The sequence below is a fragment of the Acanthopagrus latus genome, chromosome 16 (genome assembly GCF_904848185.1).
Source record: "Acanthopagrus latus isolate v.2019 chromosome 16, fAcaLat1.1, whole genome shotgun sequence".
Classification (NCBI taxonomy): domain Eukaryota; kingdom Metazoa; phylum Chordata; class Actinopteri; order Spariformes; family Sparidae; genus Acanthopagrus; species Acanthopagrus latus.
Genome location: NC_051054.1, coordinates 16,069,737 through 16,085,076, shown reverse-complemented (window position 1 = coordinate 16,085,076; position 15,340 = coordinate 16,069,737). Strand labels below are relative to the sequence as shown.

The window sequence follows — 15,340 nt, the reverse complement described above, 5'->3', positions numbered from 1 at the left end:
ACTTTTGCTGAACCCAGCCGGGGGAACTTGTGAAAACATGGCCGTCTTCTGAGAGGGTGGATTTCTTGCGCTTCCTCCAATTGGTGCGGGTTTTGCCTAACAATGCATCATGGGAGCCGTCTCGCCAGCATTCTGCTGGCTGAAGTGGCAGATTAACATTTTGTCAATGTTCATTCCTGTTCCTGATGATGCATGAGTCAGACTGTGAGCCAGTGACGATGTTTCAGATGAAGTTTTCTCTTTCTGTTCGGGAGTCCGGTGACGCCGATCTGCAGGCGGCCTCCGTATGCGAGGTCCCCGGCGCAGATGCAGCCGCCCCAACCCTCCTCCACCCATTGGCCTACAGCCCACCCCTCCTCCACCCGTCTACCACCTTCACCTCCACCCAGACCTCACCATCCACCCATCCTGCCACCCTCACATTCACAGCACTATAGGTATGTCCACCACCCTCATGACATGTGTGCGTGTGTGTGTGCCTTTCAAGGGTTATTCCACCAATTTAAAAAGGTCTTGGGGAGTACTACTGCTTGTGCAAAAATAGTAGATTAAAGCGTCTTGCTTCAGGCGCCTTGTTTAGAAAAACAGTCCACTATCTAACACTCTGGGGTTTTTTTAATTGTCTGTAGTTCAACAATTTCTTCCTCATTTTCGAAACCTGGTTACTACATCACCCATAATGCAATGTACTACTGAGTGATATCAATGGAGGCGATTGATCAGATTACTCACATCTTCCCCTGGAGCCACAAAAAGGCTTCGTGATACTATTTTTTTCACGCATGCAGCAGTACTCACCAAGACCTGTCAAAGCACGTTAATGTGTAAAAGCGGTGGCGCTACCCTTTAAATATGTCCCACATCTATGTAATTGTGCCTCTGTGCGACAAACGTGAAAGCGATCGTGGTGAAATATTTCTCACACGCTCCCTCTGAGATCAAAACAAGACGAGTCATCATTGTTATTACCATAATAGCCATCATCACCTTCATCATCGCCACTGCAGTCATCGCTGTCATCGTCAGGATGTCTGAGTCACTCCGCTGAGCACATACAGCATGATGCATGGGCACACTCGCAGGGTTTCAGATTGTTGTTGGCATTTTGGGTGTGGGGGGCGCTGATAGTATGTGTGATTAATGATGTGCAGCCCAGTGCTGTCCTCGAACACTCGCACACTCGCACCCACACACAATGCAAATGATGGCCGAGCCATTAAGAGACGGGCCAGTGCTGTCAATAAGAAGTGGCGTGACATGATCCCCGCTGCTGGGACCAATCAGAGCGGCTGTCAGTCTCTCCTCACATTCAGCGAGACGCCAGAGAGGTGTCGCTCACTGTGGCGCCGCTGGAGGAGAAGACTCTCTCTAACACACTCTTGTTTGTTTACAATTCTGTCTAAAAAAAAAACAAAGTGTCTGTGAAAGCATCCCTGGGTTCTTTATCTTTGCCTCGTGTTTTATCTCCGTCTCCAGCATTAAGCAGTCATTATCGTGTGTGCTGCAAAGATCACATTTAAGGCAAGAGATCCAGTACAACGAGGGCTTCTTCTTTTGATTTTTCTGTTGGAAACCTGTTTTCATCTTCCTCTCCGTTCCGCCGCGGTGGAGGCTGCCGAGCATGCTAACTTCCAAATTGCTTCTGTTTTTATTCAAAAACAAAGCGTAACTTCCACCGCACCGCAGGAGTAACTGAACAGACAGTGGATGCTTCGACACAACAAAAGACGTGTTTAAACTAGCTGGTGTAAAAAAAAACTGGGTGAGATCTGCTTTGGATTTCAAAGCGGATCTCACCTAGTTGGCAGAATTTCTTTCACTGTTCAACAGTTTTATATTGAATTTCTGCCACATTTTCTTTTTTTTCAAAACTATAGATTTTCTTTATTGATAATAACAAGTTTTTATAAGAAATAGGAGTAATTCTTCTAGCAGGGAGCTTTTTTGACAGCCTGAATTTTTGTCACATTGGGCATTTTTGCAGAATACTCCAGTTCCTTGTCTCACCCTCACAGTCGTTCATGTCTGCTATCACTCATTCTCCCTCTTTCATCCGTCCCCCGTCTGCCTCTGTTCTCTCTCCTCCCACCTGTTTCACTCTTTTTTACTAACTCTCCCAACTGTATCGCCCTCTCCGTCTCGGCGCAGCTCTGTTATCCTACCCAGACTGTTTTATCTCCCTCAGTCTTTCTTCCTCCCAATTTGCTTTTTGTTCTCCGCCGTCTCCAGCACAGCCTTGTTATGTTTTTCTTCCTCAGATCCCACTTTAGAACATCTGAGGGAGATCAGGAGAAAATTGGCCTCCGAAAAACCTGCAGTTAAAGGCTCCAGTACCCCGGTTTGCTCTCCAGATCTCAGTGCAACATTCTGAAACATTCAGAGCTCGGTTCGCCTTTGCCTGAGAAACAAGTTGTTAGTCGCGGCACATGTCTAGTCTCGCTCTTTGATGCGTGGACCCCGAGCGAGCTGCCAGCACCACCCGCTCCCGACCTTCCAAATCAGGGGCTAGTTAGCAGTGATGTCATTGGTTGGTTTCTTCCTCTTTTCCTCATTTTCTCGAACCCCCCCCCACCCCCGAACCAGATATCCACTAATAGTCCCTGCACATTTCTACCCCTCATACCCCATCTGACTCACACGCACCCTCACACACTAGTAGACGCACTCCAGCTTCATTACACTGAGTGAAAAGAATGCCAAATGAACAGAGGAGGGCCACTTCTGGTATCCCAGGGCTGCAGGCGAGGGTCGTGATTAAATCTTCATAAAGTGTGGCGTGAGTGTTTTTCTCCCTCAAGCCCTCTCAAAGTTTTTTTGTCCTCCACTGGCCGACTGGAATCAGTAACAAATGTCCCGCTCGTGTCGGTTAATCGGTTTGATTGGTGATTGAGGGTGACTGAAGGTTTCAAGAACATAAAAAAGAATCCTGTTGCTCAACTAAAAGTTGATTTGTGTCAACGGGAAAGTGAAAGATAGCTTTAATGGTCTTGCCAATTGTAATTTTGTAATCTAGGAGTTGCAGTTTAATTCTGCTGTTGCAGTCATATGGTGGAGACAGGTCTCTGTGGGCACAGCCGTCTCTGATCTCGTGTTTTTTTGCCACCCTGAGTCCCATTTTCTTTATTTCTTTTTCCTGTGACCGGATGTTAGCCAGGAGCAGCTATGGGTCCCTTTGAAAAAAGTAGAAAAGTAAATGTCACTCGTTCATGTGCTGTCACCTAATTTCAAAAATAGACGCTGGTCAATCTTGAGATCATATTATTTTTCTGGAAAACAGCATCAGTTTCATGAAAAGTTGACTTTTGGGGCGTACTGGGCTGCCAGTTGTCAGCATGATGAATTGCTGTGTTAAAAGTCTGACATGCTACGTTCAAATAACACGGACGATGTCAAGCCTGTCAGTGTGGATGAGGTACAAGTTTCTTCGGGAGAAAGGTGCTGTACAAAATTTTGTAGGGGCTGTCGAGTGATGTTGGGGATTTTTTTTTCCTTTTTTTCTTTTTGGAAAAGCGAAGAGAACAGAAAGTATTAAAAGGTATAAGCTTTTCTTGGCAGCAGCTTCTGAGGACAGAGCTGGCTTTTCAAATGACTTTCCAGCGCTGCCGGCGACACTCTACAAAAAGTTCCTGGAGCTATAGGAACGGGCTCTGTCGGAAAAATAAGCATTTAGCGGGAGAAGAGCAAAGCTCAGGAATAAAAAAAAAAAGAGCCGTAAATCAAAGGGAAATTGAAGGGAGTAAAATGTTGGAAGAGGGGAGAAGAGAGGAGAGCAGAGTGCTCCCAGGCAAATCCTCGCCAAATAATTCATTTCTGACCTCCTTAGTAAGTAAATTTGCTAAATAAATAAGAGCAGCGCTTGAATGTCAAGAACGGGGGATGCTGCCTGTGGCGCTTTGTCGCTCGCAGTCTTGGCAGTGCTGTGGAGCGCTCTGCTTTCATTAGATGGGCAAAATAAATGGCTTCTCCTCCATCCATCCTGAGCTGTTTGATGTTTGGGAGAGAGGGGAGGGAGAGGGTAGAGTAGCTTTTCTCTGGATTTAATATGTTAAAAGCTGTCCTTTTATTTTTTTGTGGGAGGTTTATTCTGGCCTCCCCTCTGTGAGAGCGCGTGTGTGTGTGTACGTGCACGTGCGCGCATGTGCATGCGTGTGTGTGTGTGTGTGTGCGCGTGTGTGTGTGGTGAGTTGAGTCAGGAGTTTGGAGGAGCTATGAGCCCGAGCTGCCCTGAGAACAGATTGGGTCCATATATAATTCATGGCCTCCAGCCGATCCACTCCATCCTTCCATCCAGCAGCTACTCTCTGCCTCCTTTTTCGCTCACTTTCCTCTACACACACACGTGCGCACACACACACAAAGCCGAGGGATCGATAGGGAGGGACGCTCAGCCATCACACACTCCTGCGGTCCCAGCGCTTCTGCTGTCTCGTCCAGTTAGCGGCGCTGGGAGGCATCGGCGCGGCCTGTCACCACGAATGAAGGACAAAGGCGCTGCCACTTCTAGAGAGACGCCGTCAGCTGGTTGGCTGGCACCTCGTAACCATGGCATCCCCTTGGCAACGGCGCCCACCCCGCACATGAACACAAGGACACGCTCAAACACACACTGACACACACACACAGAGACACACACACACTCTCTGCCCATGGTGTGAAAGTGGCCTTCTCCGATGCCCTTCACACATGTGGACTGAATAGCAATAGGAGAGAAATGGCTGTGTGTGTGTTTGAGAGACTAAAGAGTAGAGCATTTAAATAGCATGAATAGAACAACAATGGAATAGCAGTAATCATTTTGAAGTGGGGAAAAAAAAAGCAACAATGTGCATTTGAAAGCTCTTTGTTTCAGCTGTGCGAGATGATGGCTTTTCTGCCCTAATAGTGCGTCTGGACAGGTGAAACAAAAGATCGGAACCATTGCTGAATATTCATGCTCTCATACTAATGTAATGTCAAAACTCTCAACTCCAACTTTTCTTTTAAAAAAAAAAGGAGAAAAAAAAACATGAAACTCGGAGAGGAAGTCGAGTTTCCCCCGCTCTGCGTCTGTCCTCAGCCCACCCTCAGACAGCAAACTGAGACTGCACCTGATGGCCTGACGGTGTTAGGATACAGTTTCTATGTTTCTTACTCCGTGTGTGTGTGTGTGTGTGCGATTGAGTGTGTGTTCCCTCGGCTCAGTCTCATGGAACAGCGATTACCTCCAGCTCAGGGGCCCCAAGCTGAGAATACGCCCCCCATCGGTCCACCGGGGACCCATAGACACACTGCTCTGGCTTCTTCTTCTTCCTGCCTTCATTTCCCTCCTCTCCCTTCTTCTTTTTCTCCTACTCTCCCGTCTCTCCCGTCTCTCCATCCCTCCTCTCTCCCTCTCTTCCTTCACTCACTCTCTCTTTCTCTCTGCCGCAACAGGATGTTTTTTTTCCCTCCCCACAAAGGTGCCCAAGAGCAAGATGAATGCACTGTGCCTTTTTTTTTTTTTTTTTGGTTTTTTTTTTTTTTTTCTTTGCTCCCCCCGATAGCGGCGCATGCATATATTAAGTGTGATTAAACGCTGTGCAATGCCTCCATCAAGTGCTTTCTAATGGGCTTTTTTATGACATGAATTAGTCATAATGGGAGAGCGCCACAGCCGAAAACCTCCAACCACTGTTGTTGTTGTTGTTGTTGGTTTGGATATTTCACCGTACACATGAGAGCTTCTGCTTATATTGCTTAAGGTGGGTGAGGGGCGTTTTTTTTCTTTTTTTCTTTCTTTCTTTCTTTCTTTCTTTCCTTACAGTATGGATAAATGAGCTTCTCGAGCATTTGGCAAATCTCAAAGTTATTTTTCCTCGCCGGCTAATCAGCGCTCTCTTTTGTGGGAGTTTTGCTCGCAGGATATACTTGAGAGGGAAGGTGATCAAAAGGTAGATTTATTTCGGCGTCTTGACTCACACGAAGCTTTTTAGGGAACACGTAGGCAGCAATGCAGGAGTCTATATCCCCCCCCCCACCACCACCCCAGTATAGGGAAATGGGGCCAGATAAGCGTGGATTTGGTGTGAGCTTGTTTCTTTGCCATGGAGCTCCCCTGTGCACCTCGGCCCCCATAGAGGGATTACATATGTATCATCAGCCGTGCTCTATGACTAATTACATCTGTGAGATGAGATTATGGGGAGGTTTACCAAGCCAATCCCTCCTCTTAGGCTATGTGTATCACTTCCAACACGAGGTATTACACTATGTTTCTGCGTGAGTGTGTGAAAGAGAGAAAGATGCCAGTTGGGGGGGGGGGGAATTGACTGACATAAATCCGGTTAGCTTTTTTCTTTTTCTGTTTTTTTTTTCTTTGCGTCCACATAAAAGGGCGTCGCATCTCGGGCCAAAACACTCCTCCTTGTGGTCTGTCGTCGACTTCCTCAGCTGTCTGCCCCTTCCTGTCTGCTTTTCTTATTTAGTTTTCGGGCCTCTGCCTCTGCCCCTCTCTCCCTTCGCCTCACATGTTATTCTTTCTCTCTCCCCCTCTTTTCTCCCAATCTTCTCTTATATGGTTGTCCAGGAGATAATCTTGAGCCAGCAGGAGATAGACCAAACTGTTCCAAACACGGTGTTCCCTTTCAGCCCCCGTGTCACTGGCTCTGGCCTGCCTGCCATGCAATGATAGACGCTGCCTTCAATCACTCACACACACACGTACTCACCCTCTCTCTCTCTCTCTCTCTCTCTCTCTCTCTCTCTCTCTCTCTCTCTCTCTCTCTCTCTCTCTCTCTCTCTCTCTCACACACACACACACACAGGGATGGCTAACATTCAGCAGGTTGCAGATAAGCCCCTCTGATGTCACTTGCAACACCATGTGATGAGCCGCCAGAGAGAGAGAGAGAGAGAGAGAGAGAGAGAGAGAGAGAGAGAAGAGGGGAGACTGGGGGAGGGAGATTGAGCAGGATTGATTTCTGCCGTCACCATGGCAACAAATAACATGATCCTCTCCAAAAGCACACCTTAATTAGTTAAATTATGACTTGTGGGAGAAGGGGGAGGGGAGGGGGGCAGCGAGAGGGAGAAAATGGAGAGGGGGATTTGTAGAAGAGAGGAGGATAGAAGAGTTTTCTTCTCCGATGCGACATGCTCGTCTTCAGCCTTTTTTCCAAAAAGCTGTCTGTTTGATCAAGGATATGTTGTGTTGTGTGTTGTTTTTTTGTTTTTTTTTGTTGGTGTTTTTTTTTCTTTATTGTGACTCTCAGATTCCATGCTGCTAGATTTCACGGCGACAATAAAAGGAGTATGGCAGCGACCAACCGCCAAATATCGTCTTTGTACGATTTTTGTGACTTCTGTTCCTCCGCTGCTTTCACTGTGACCCACTTATCTCCCCGCAGCCTGTCGTTTTGCATCGTGAATCTTAACTGGATTCATCTCTTACCAATTCTGCTCATCATCTCTCCCCTCTGTCTGTGGCAGGCAGGGGAGCTATCAAGGCCCTGGTATCAGCCAGGCGAGCACCATGGCTCCCACTGTCCCCTACAGCCAGCCAACGGGAAACAACAGCTCAGCCATGGGCAACGCACAAGGTCCAGCCTACAGTATGACGCCTTCAGGTATACTGGCTTAATCACAAATGGCAGCCATACAGCATTTAAACCACTCAGAACTCTGTAAAGCACAAATCTTAATAAAACACGCCGTAATTATTTATAGCCAAGCCCATTCACACACATTGTTAGGTTTGTCTAAAATGAATTTATGACCTCTTCTCAATCATCTCATCTTTGTTGATAAAATAGAGACGAACCTGTTGATGAGAGAGCACTTCCCCCCCACCCCCCACCCCCAGGTTGATGTCAGACCGAGCCACTTAAGATTAACCCTTAAATTTATGTTGGATGTAAACCAGAACGAGCTCTTGTTCCTTACTCCTATTCAAAGACAGGCACAGAGGCCTGGAAGGGGCAAAAGATAGAAAAAGGAAATCTCTGAGAAGCCGGTTACTTTCTCAGAGCTCTCGCTTCTCCCGTAGAGCTGGCCCCTCCAGTGAGCAAAGATTAATGTGCTGCATCCCTTCTTCTTTCTTCCCCTTCACCCTGCTGCATTGTTGCTAAACGCACCTCGGAGAGCTCTGTGGCTCCTGAAAATGAAAGGCATCATTTTATTCAAAAACCAAATATCAGAATGCGTGACATTTGGGAAACTTCAAACGAATTAGAGCACCAAGGTTCCTCAAAACTCATCTGGTTTGCCCCTGGGCACGGTAAAAAGCCATTAGTTTTCCCACCGTGCCGCAGCACACAAGGGAAAAATAAAGAGGGGAGCCTTGTATCCAAGGACCCTGTCTTTCTATTTATAACAAATATGCAGCTTCCGCTATGAAAAGTAGTCTTTAAGGTTCTTAACTCTTTTTCAATTAGAAACCTCATGTGAGTACACAAATGTCTTTGAAAACAGAGGCGAATCTTGTTGTCTGACAACATTTCTTGAATGCTAACCCTCCCGTGCCGTCGCCACTTTGAACATGGATGATTTCTCCCAATCTGAGGATGTGCAGCCAGAGAGGTTGAAAGAGCACACGGGCTTATCTCATTCTCTTTCTATGTGTCCCTTGAGCCGCAGTCTTTGAGCTGAATGGCTGGACAGGCTCTAGAGGGGCCTTCAGAGCACACAAAGAAAAGGATGTGATGTTGAAACCAAGAGAAAGACGTTAAACCATTGTGCATTGACTTTGTCGGTGGCATGATGCAAACTATTATTCAGCTGCATTTCAGGCTGTTAATACGAGTTGAACTGACTCAAGTCCAAATCTCTAGCAAGTCCCAAGTCATTTTTTCTCGGGCAAGTCAAGTCACAGTTTGTGTCGAGTCAAGTTGAGTCTTTGGTTAATGAATTTTTTTTATATCTTTATAAAGTGAAAAGTCAAACAAGGTTTCAGTACCTGTCAATGAAAAGTAATGATATTATTGTCAAATTTATCCAACTAGTTTATCCAAAAAGCACAAAAAAAACACATTTTTTATCATTTTTATTGTAAGGAGTGAAATACTGACAGCGACACTCAAAAGCTAAACTGGAAACATAAATTGAACACAGACGAGTCCTTCGAGTCATCATGTCAGTGACTTGAGTCGACCCAGGTCCACATATCTTATCGATTGTGATAGCAAAACGTGCCGATCGAACCTCTTCATTCTGCTGTGGTGAAAGCACACCTGTAGGGACAAATCTCTTTATAAACAGAAAAACATAGATGTTTATTTTACGGCCAAAAGGTACAAAGCTACCTGCCCACAGATATCTCACACAAAGTGTTTTTATTCTTTGAAAAACTCAGTATTTCTCAGTAAATGTTTCCTCTCTTGGCGAAGGAGCCATGGGAATGTCGGGCGAAGGGATGATGAGCCCAGACGGGAAAGCGAAAGCGGACGTGAAAGACGACGGCGGCCCCGCCAACGAGCCTCACAAACCAAAGGTACCCCCTTGACCTTTATCTTCTTCCCGTCTCACTCTGCAATTCCCTCTCGTCCTCTCCTTTTCGTTTTCTCTTGTTTTGTTTTTGTTTCTTGATCTCGCTCTCCTAATGAAGCAAACCAGATCTGATCAGCATATGCTGCCTCAGCACAGTGGGCTGCTTCTCTGTTGTTTTCTCGCCATATTTAATGATTTGTTTAACATTTACCATTCCTAATGTTTTCCTCGCTTTGTTTTTGCCCCCAGCACTCTCTTCTCTCGCTGATGTTTTGGCAGCCCGAGAAAAAAAAAGAGAGAGAGACAGAGAGAAATAAAGGGCTCGGCATCTGCAGTACACACATGCATGTACACAGAAATATAGTGCATATAGACACACACACAGACATACACGTAAGCATATTTATATTTTTATTTTATTTTACACAGAGACGATAAAGCGCACACTGGCCTCTCCAGTCAGTCACACATATGTACACACACACCATCTTTCTCTTAAATACTACTTCCTCAGTGCCTCTGCTCAATTTACACTCACACAAACACACACACACACTCACACACACACTCACACACACGTCCCAATACACAATGCTGACTTCTCATTTTGCCCTACAATTGCAGCTCAGCTTGGCTCAGCTCAGCAACAACAGAACTCTGCTCTTTGCTCTTTCCCTACCCCCCTCCCCTTGTTTTTGCTTAACAACCCCTCTCCCACACACACACACACACGCGCGCACACACACACAGCGAACACACAAACGTGCGCAAACACACTCACACGCCTCCATCACATCCACTACACGTCTTTTTCCCTCCAAATCCCTGTCTTTTCTTTTGCTGATTACGGTAGTAGGGCCTTTTGAATTATTTAAGGCAGTAGGAGCAGCCAGAAAGACCCCCAGTGCTCCCAAAAGAGATGATCTGTCTGCGGAGAGAGAGAGATAGAGAGAGCGAGAGAGAGGAGGAGGAGGAGGAGAGAGGCAAAGACAGGGGAAGACAGGGGAAGAGAGAGGGAGAAAGATAAGGTTTTGCTGACATGAGCATTCCGTACACAGACCAGAAGCACTTGTCAAGCTGTTGTTCCCTCTTTCGCAGTCTCTCTCTCTCTCTCTCTCTCTCTCTCTCTCTCTCTCTCTCTCTCTCTCTCTCTCTCTCTCTCTCTCTCACACACACACGCACACACACACACACACACACTAGATATAGACTCTCACAGACACACACACATACTGATGTGAGCTAACGTGGAGTGATTTGCACAAATTGGAGCCTGTACAAAGATTCACACATAAACACAGAGCAACACACAGATCTGCATGCATTTCAGATCTCTTGCATGTAAACACATGCAGTTATGAATGTAGACTAAGACACAAAATAACAATAAGTAGAGATGCAGTGATACCAGTTTTGCCTTCCAAATACTGACTCCATGCTCACATTTTTTTGTATTTGCTGATGCTGAGTACCCATCTCATTCAAGCATGTTAAAGAATATATATTATATTTGTTTTTAACAGGATGTTATGGGTGTGCTTGAAGTTGCACAAGTCGATCGCGGTTGATGAATATTGGCTGGTGATCTATTAAGTTGCATACAGGTGTACAGGACGCTGCTGGGAGGTAATATTGGTCCCATTTTGAATAAATAAAGAAGGAGGTATCAGATCGGTGCATAGAGTCGTCTACTCATTGTTACTCGATCTAGCATTTGAGGCAGTATGACAGGCAGAACAACAGTGAGGCATACAAAATCTTTCACACACACTCATACTTTCTGTAGTGTGCTTTGGCCACAGGGCTGTTTCAATGGTGGAAAGTAACCATGTGCATTTACTCAAGCAGTGTGGAGAGACTTTGCTTGAGTAATTCCATTCTGTTACTTCTACTCCACTACATTTCAAATGTACTTATTACTTCACTATGTGTATTCATTACTTTTGAGTTACAGGACGCTTTGTCGATTCAGGGTACCACAAAATATCATTAACTTAGAATTTTACCTGTATTTGTATGTATTTAGCTACTCAAGAATGACTTCAAAATAGCTCCACCATTAGCAGCCACAACAAGTGATATACAAAAATTAATACATCAGTATTTATAATCCAATTATATGCCTTATTCTGAAATGGGACACTTTTGCTTTTGATACTTGTGATTATACTTATACAATGTAAAGTTCCGAAACAATTATTTTTTACTTGTAAAATATTTGTTTGCTGCAATTTTGCTACTTTAACTTAAGCAAAATATTTTAGCATTACACCACCACTGATGGCCATACAACAGTAGGAGAATTAGCATCCAGGTACTAGCAGTACCACAATTACAGTCAAAGTCCTGCATTCCTGTTTTATTTGTAAACATGCAGAAGTATTATCAGTGAAATGTGCTCCTTCTAAAGTAGAATTATATGTATATTATAACCAATGCTTGAAGATGTAAGTATAATTCAAAAGTTGTAGCTGGTTGAGTTGGCACAAATTTGATTACTACTTGGGCATCAAATTTTATAATCTGGTTCAGATTGAAACTATTGAAAATCAGATGTTTACTTACCATAGTGGTAAAATAAATACCATTGGGTAAAAAGTACAATATTAACTTACCAAATGTGGTGACGTACAATGTAGGCTGAAAAGGAAACATTCAAGTGGAGTGGGAATACCTCAGACTCATACATAAAATACAGTACTTGATGCACTTTCCACCTCCGAGTCCAAACACACACATGTTGACTCATTTTTGGTTGTCCAGCTCTAAGCTCACTCTTGTGTCACATCACACTGACACCAAAGAGGCGGTTGAATGAACCCAACAGTGAGGGATGCTTTTACACAAAGAAAATTAAATTCTTCCCCCGCTTTCTCTGCCCCTCTCTCTCTCTCCCCAGCAGCTACAGGACGGCTACAGCAACAATAACAGCAGCAGTGGCTCCCAGCAGTGTGTGTCCCAGCCGGCCACGCCAGGCGGTGCCCTGCCCGTGCCCTCCCCCCTCTCACCCAGCCCAGCCAGCCTCTCCTCCTACCACGGGGACGACAGCGACAGCATCAGCAGCCCCCCGTGGCCCCTCAAGACCCCCTCGAGTCCCGTAAGAGCCAGAAATATCACACACTATTGTTTGAATGGATGTGCGCATTTACTGAATAAGTCACATTTACATGACATAGACAGAGAGACCAGAGACCGGCTGAATTTCCCTTTATGGACCATCGTGTCACTACAAGCTGTTCGTTTGATTGATCGAGTGAGGGAGGGATTATTCTGTAATTACTTGATCAAAAGTGTTCTTCAGAAAAGTCTGGAAGGGAGCCAGACACGGCGGTTTGGGATTAAACTTTGTCCACCAGTGTGAACTTGAATCGTGTGAGTGTGCTGTGAATGAAGTAAACACAAGTCTGCACAATAAACAAAGTGTTCATTTTTGCTTGGTCATTTAACGGAGGGCCAACTTCTGAATGTGCAAATTTGGGATGAAACTTTAATGATCCCCAAGGGTGGAGCGGAATGTTGTAGCAGAAAACTGCATTAGGATACAGCAAAAAAAAACTATGTAGGAGAATCTGTATTATATACTGAGTACCACAAGCTGATCCTTCTCTTTTTATTTCTCCATCACTCTCCAGAAAGCCAACCCTAACTCCTCCTCCATCAGTGGGGAGCGAATCACGCGCCTGTTTGAGCTGGGCGTGGAGCCAGAGAGGCGGGGCTGGGTGGAGCGATACCTGAACTTCATGGAGGAGAGGGGCACACCCGTCGCCCAGCTTCCCGCTGTGGGCAAGAAGCCGCTGGACCTCTGGAAGCTCTACATCGCTGTCCGCGAGATCGGAGGCCTGGCCATGGTAAAGCACAGGGAACATGCCTGATGTTGATGTGTTAGGATAATGTGAGAGATGACACTGCTCAACACGTGCATTAAACTCATCTCATTCTGCCCGTGCATTCTCCAGTAGAGTGTACTGAATGCATGGAAGCAGTGTGGCATATGGTGTGCTTGTAAATGTTGAGAGATGTACTCAAGAGAATGAGATTCATGAAATAAATCTTGGAGAAGCCACATGCCTGAAAATGTCACAACACTTGAGTTCTGACAAAACTCCACGTGTGTCAAACAGCATGCGATAAAAATGTAAAACATGTAAAGGTTAACGTAAATACTAATGGTTTGCGAGATTTAACGGGAGGCCTAAAGAAGCCAGGAAGAGGGCATTCACGATGTGGCCATAAGTATGTGGACATGTTATCTTTATGCTGCTATAACAGCTTCCACTCCTCTAGGGAAGCTTTTTTTGGAACCTGCAGGGATCTGGTCTCCTTCAGACACAGTAACTTCAATGAGATCGACCACTGTGTTGGGCATTAAGGTCCAGCTCGCAGTCGGTCGTCTAAAACAGTTGGATGGGTGAGGTTGAACTCAGGGCTCTGTCTTGAAATCTTGAAAATCATTGCATAATGGGCTAGACACAACTTTCCCCAAACTACAGTACTGAAAGAGGCTACACACAATGCCACAACAGTATAACAGGAAACCAGAGCTATCAGGTACATTAAAATGTCAGGAAACACAGTTTCTTGCCAGATTTCAATTTCCACAGACCACTGGGTGATCCTCAGAACTGGATTGCTGTTGAGTCCAACTACCTTTATTTTATGCAGATAACGGTTTGTTTGGCTTCCAGCTTTGTGATTCCCCCGCTTCTAAAAACAGCCATATTGGTGGATGTTTTGCCAGAGCATGCCCTTTATTGTCTAAAATGTATATTTTTTCTTTTAATATAAGGATTTCCCAAAACTTGAACTGAGAAACTGTGAAAATCAGCCCCTTGTAGTCAACGTTGTCCACATACTTATGGACATATATAATTTAGTATGTTTTTTGGTGTCAGATAATTAATAGCCATGTGAAAATGATGTGCACTACTCACAAGTGACCTACAGCTCTGTGGTCATAGTGAATACACAAACATTAAGTGGCCAGCCAGGGAATTGATTATTTGAAACAAATTCAGCAGGCTGTGGTCAACCGTCCTGCGTGCGCAATGACAAGTGAGTGGCTGATACCACCGGAGTGCATGAGAACAAATAAAGGATGGTGTACCCTACACTCCTCATTTGACTCACTAATGTCTTGCCCTCCACCGCTCAGGTAAACAAAAACAAGAAGTGGCGCGAGCTGTCGACCAACCTGAATGTGGGCACGTCCAGCAGCTCGGCCAGCTCGCTCAAGAAGCAGTACATCCAGTATCTGTTCGCCTATGAGTGCAAGATGGAGAGGGGAGAGGAGCCGCCGGTGGACAGCAGCAGCAGCAGCAGCAGCATAGCTGGAGGGGACAGCAGGAAGCAGGTCAAGATCCAGCCACCCTCACCTGGTAAGGACTGATAACAGAGCAGTTTCACTGGGTTGTTTTTTTTTTTTTTTTCCCTCCACCACTCCACTCTCCCATCTGTCGGCAGCCAAACAACAGGTGCTGCTGATCAAACTACAGGTGTCAGGAATCATCAGAGAAACAGCGATCTGTATTCAAGGCAATGTAGCGCGCGACGCCGCCACAATAAAGGCTGAGCAGCTGAGTCAGAAAAGCTTTGAGTGAAGGCAGCTGCCATGCTAGCATCTTGGAGGAATGGCAAGACTATCAGCTGCACAGTGGTGCAGATTCATAGGAGAGATAAATTAACAGGTTGTGTAAATTTATTCCTCGGTGTAGGTTGGAAAAACATTGATTTAGCAAAGAAATAAAAGGGTAATGTTATTAGTCGGAGCTTTGTTGTATCAGCTGCTGTGCACATTAAATGAATTAGCCCAAACTTGCCAAACTGGGTAACACTATCTAAACATGAAATTACATGACTCATTACAAGCCAAAAATGTCAAATATTAGCACAGCCGGAGAGC

General features: G+C 45.4%; 1 protein-coding gene and 1 long non-coding RNA gene across 11 annotated transcripts in view; one reads left to right on the top strand and one right to left on the bottom strand.

Moving 5' to 3' along the window:
* The window catches only part of LOC119004739 (AT-rich interactive domain-containing protein 1B-like), a 185,973-nt gene that overhangs the window by 155,862 nt on the left and 14,771 nt on the right, over positions 1 to 15,340 (top strand). For 5 of the 10 annotated variants that reach the window (XM_037071915.1, XM_037071919.1, XM_037071917.1 and 2 more), the window contains 6 exons: positions 255 to 437; positions 7,447 to 7,583; positions 9,342 to 9,445; positions 12,341 to 12,538; positions 13,074 to 13,289; positions 14,594 to 14,816. In XM_037071915.1, coding sequence (XP_036927810.1) covers positions 255 to 437; positions 7,447 to 7,583; positions 9,342 to 9,445; positions 12,341 to 12,538; positions 13,074 to 13,289; positions 14,594 to 14,816 — 1,061 coding nt within the window. The remainder of the gene's footprint in view (positions 1 to 254; positions 438 to 7,446; positions 7,584 to 9,341; positions 9,446 to 12,340; positions 12,539 to 13,073; positions 13,290 to 14,593; positions 14,817 to 15,340) is intronic. The other 5 variants (XM_037071918.1, XM_037071914.1, XM_037071916.1 and 2 more) reach the window with 5 other exon arrangements.
* LOC119004763 lies at positions 8,984 to 9,727 on the bottom strand. The gene is made up of 2 exons (XR_005070297.1): positions 9,653 to 9,727; positions 8,984 to 9,550 (listed from the first exon to the last, which is right to left on the bottom strand). It is a non-coding gene; the product is annotated as an uncharacterized LOC119004763 (long non-coding RNA).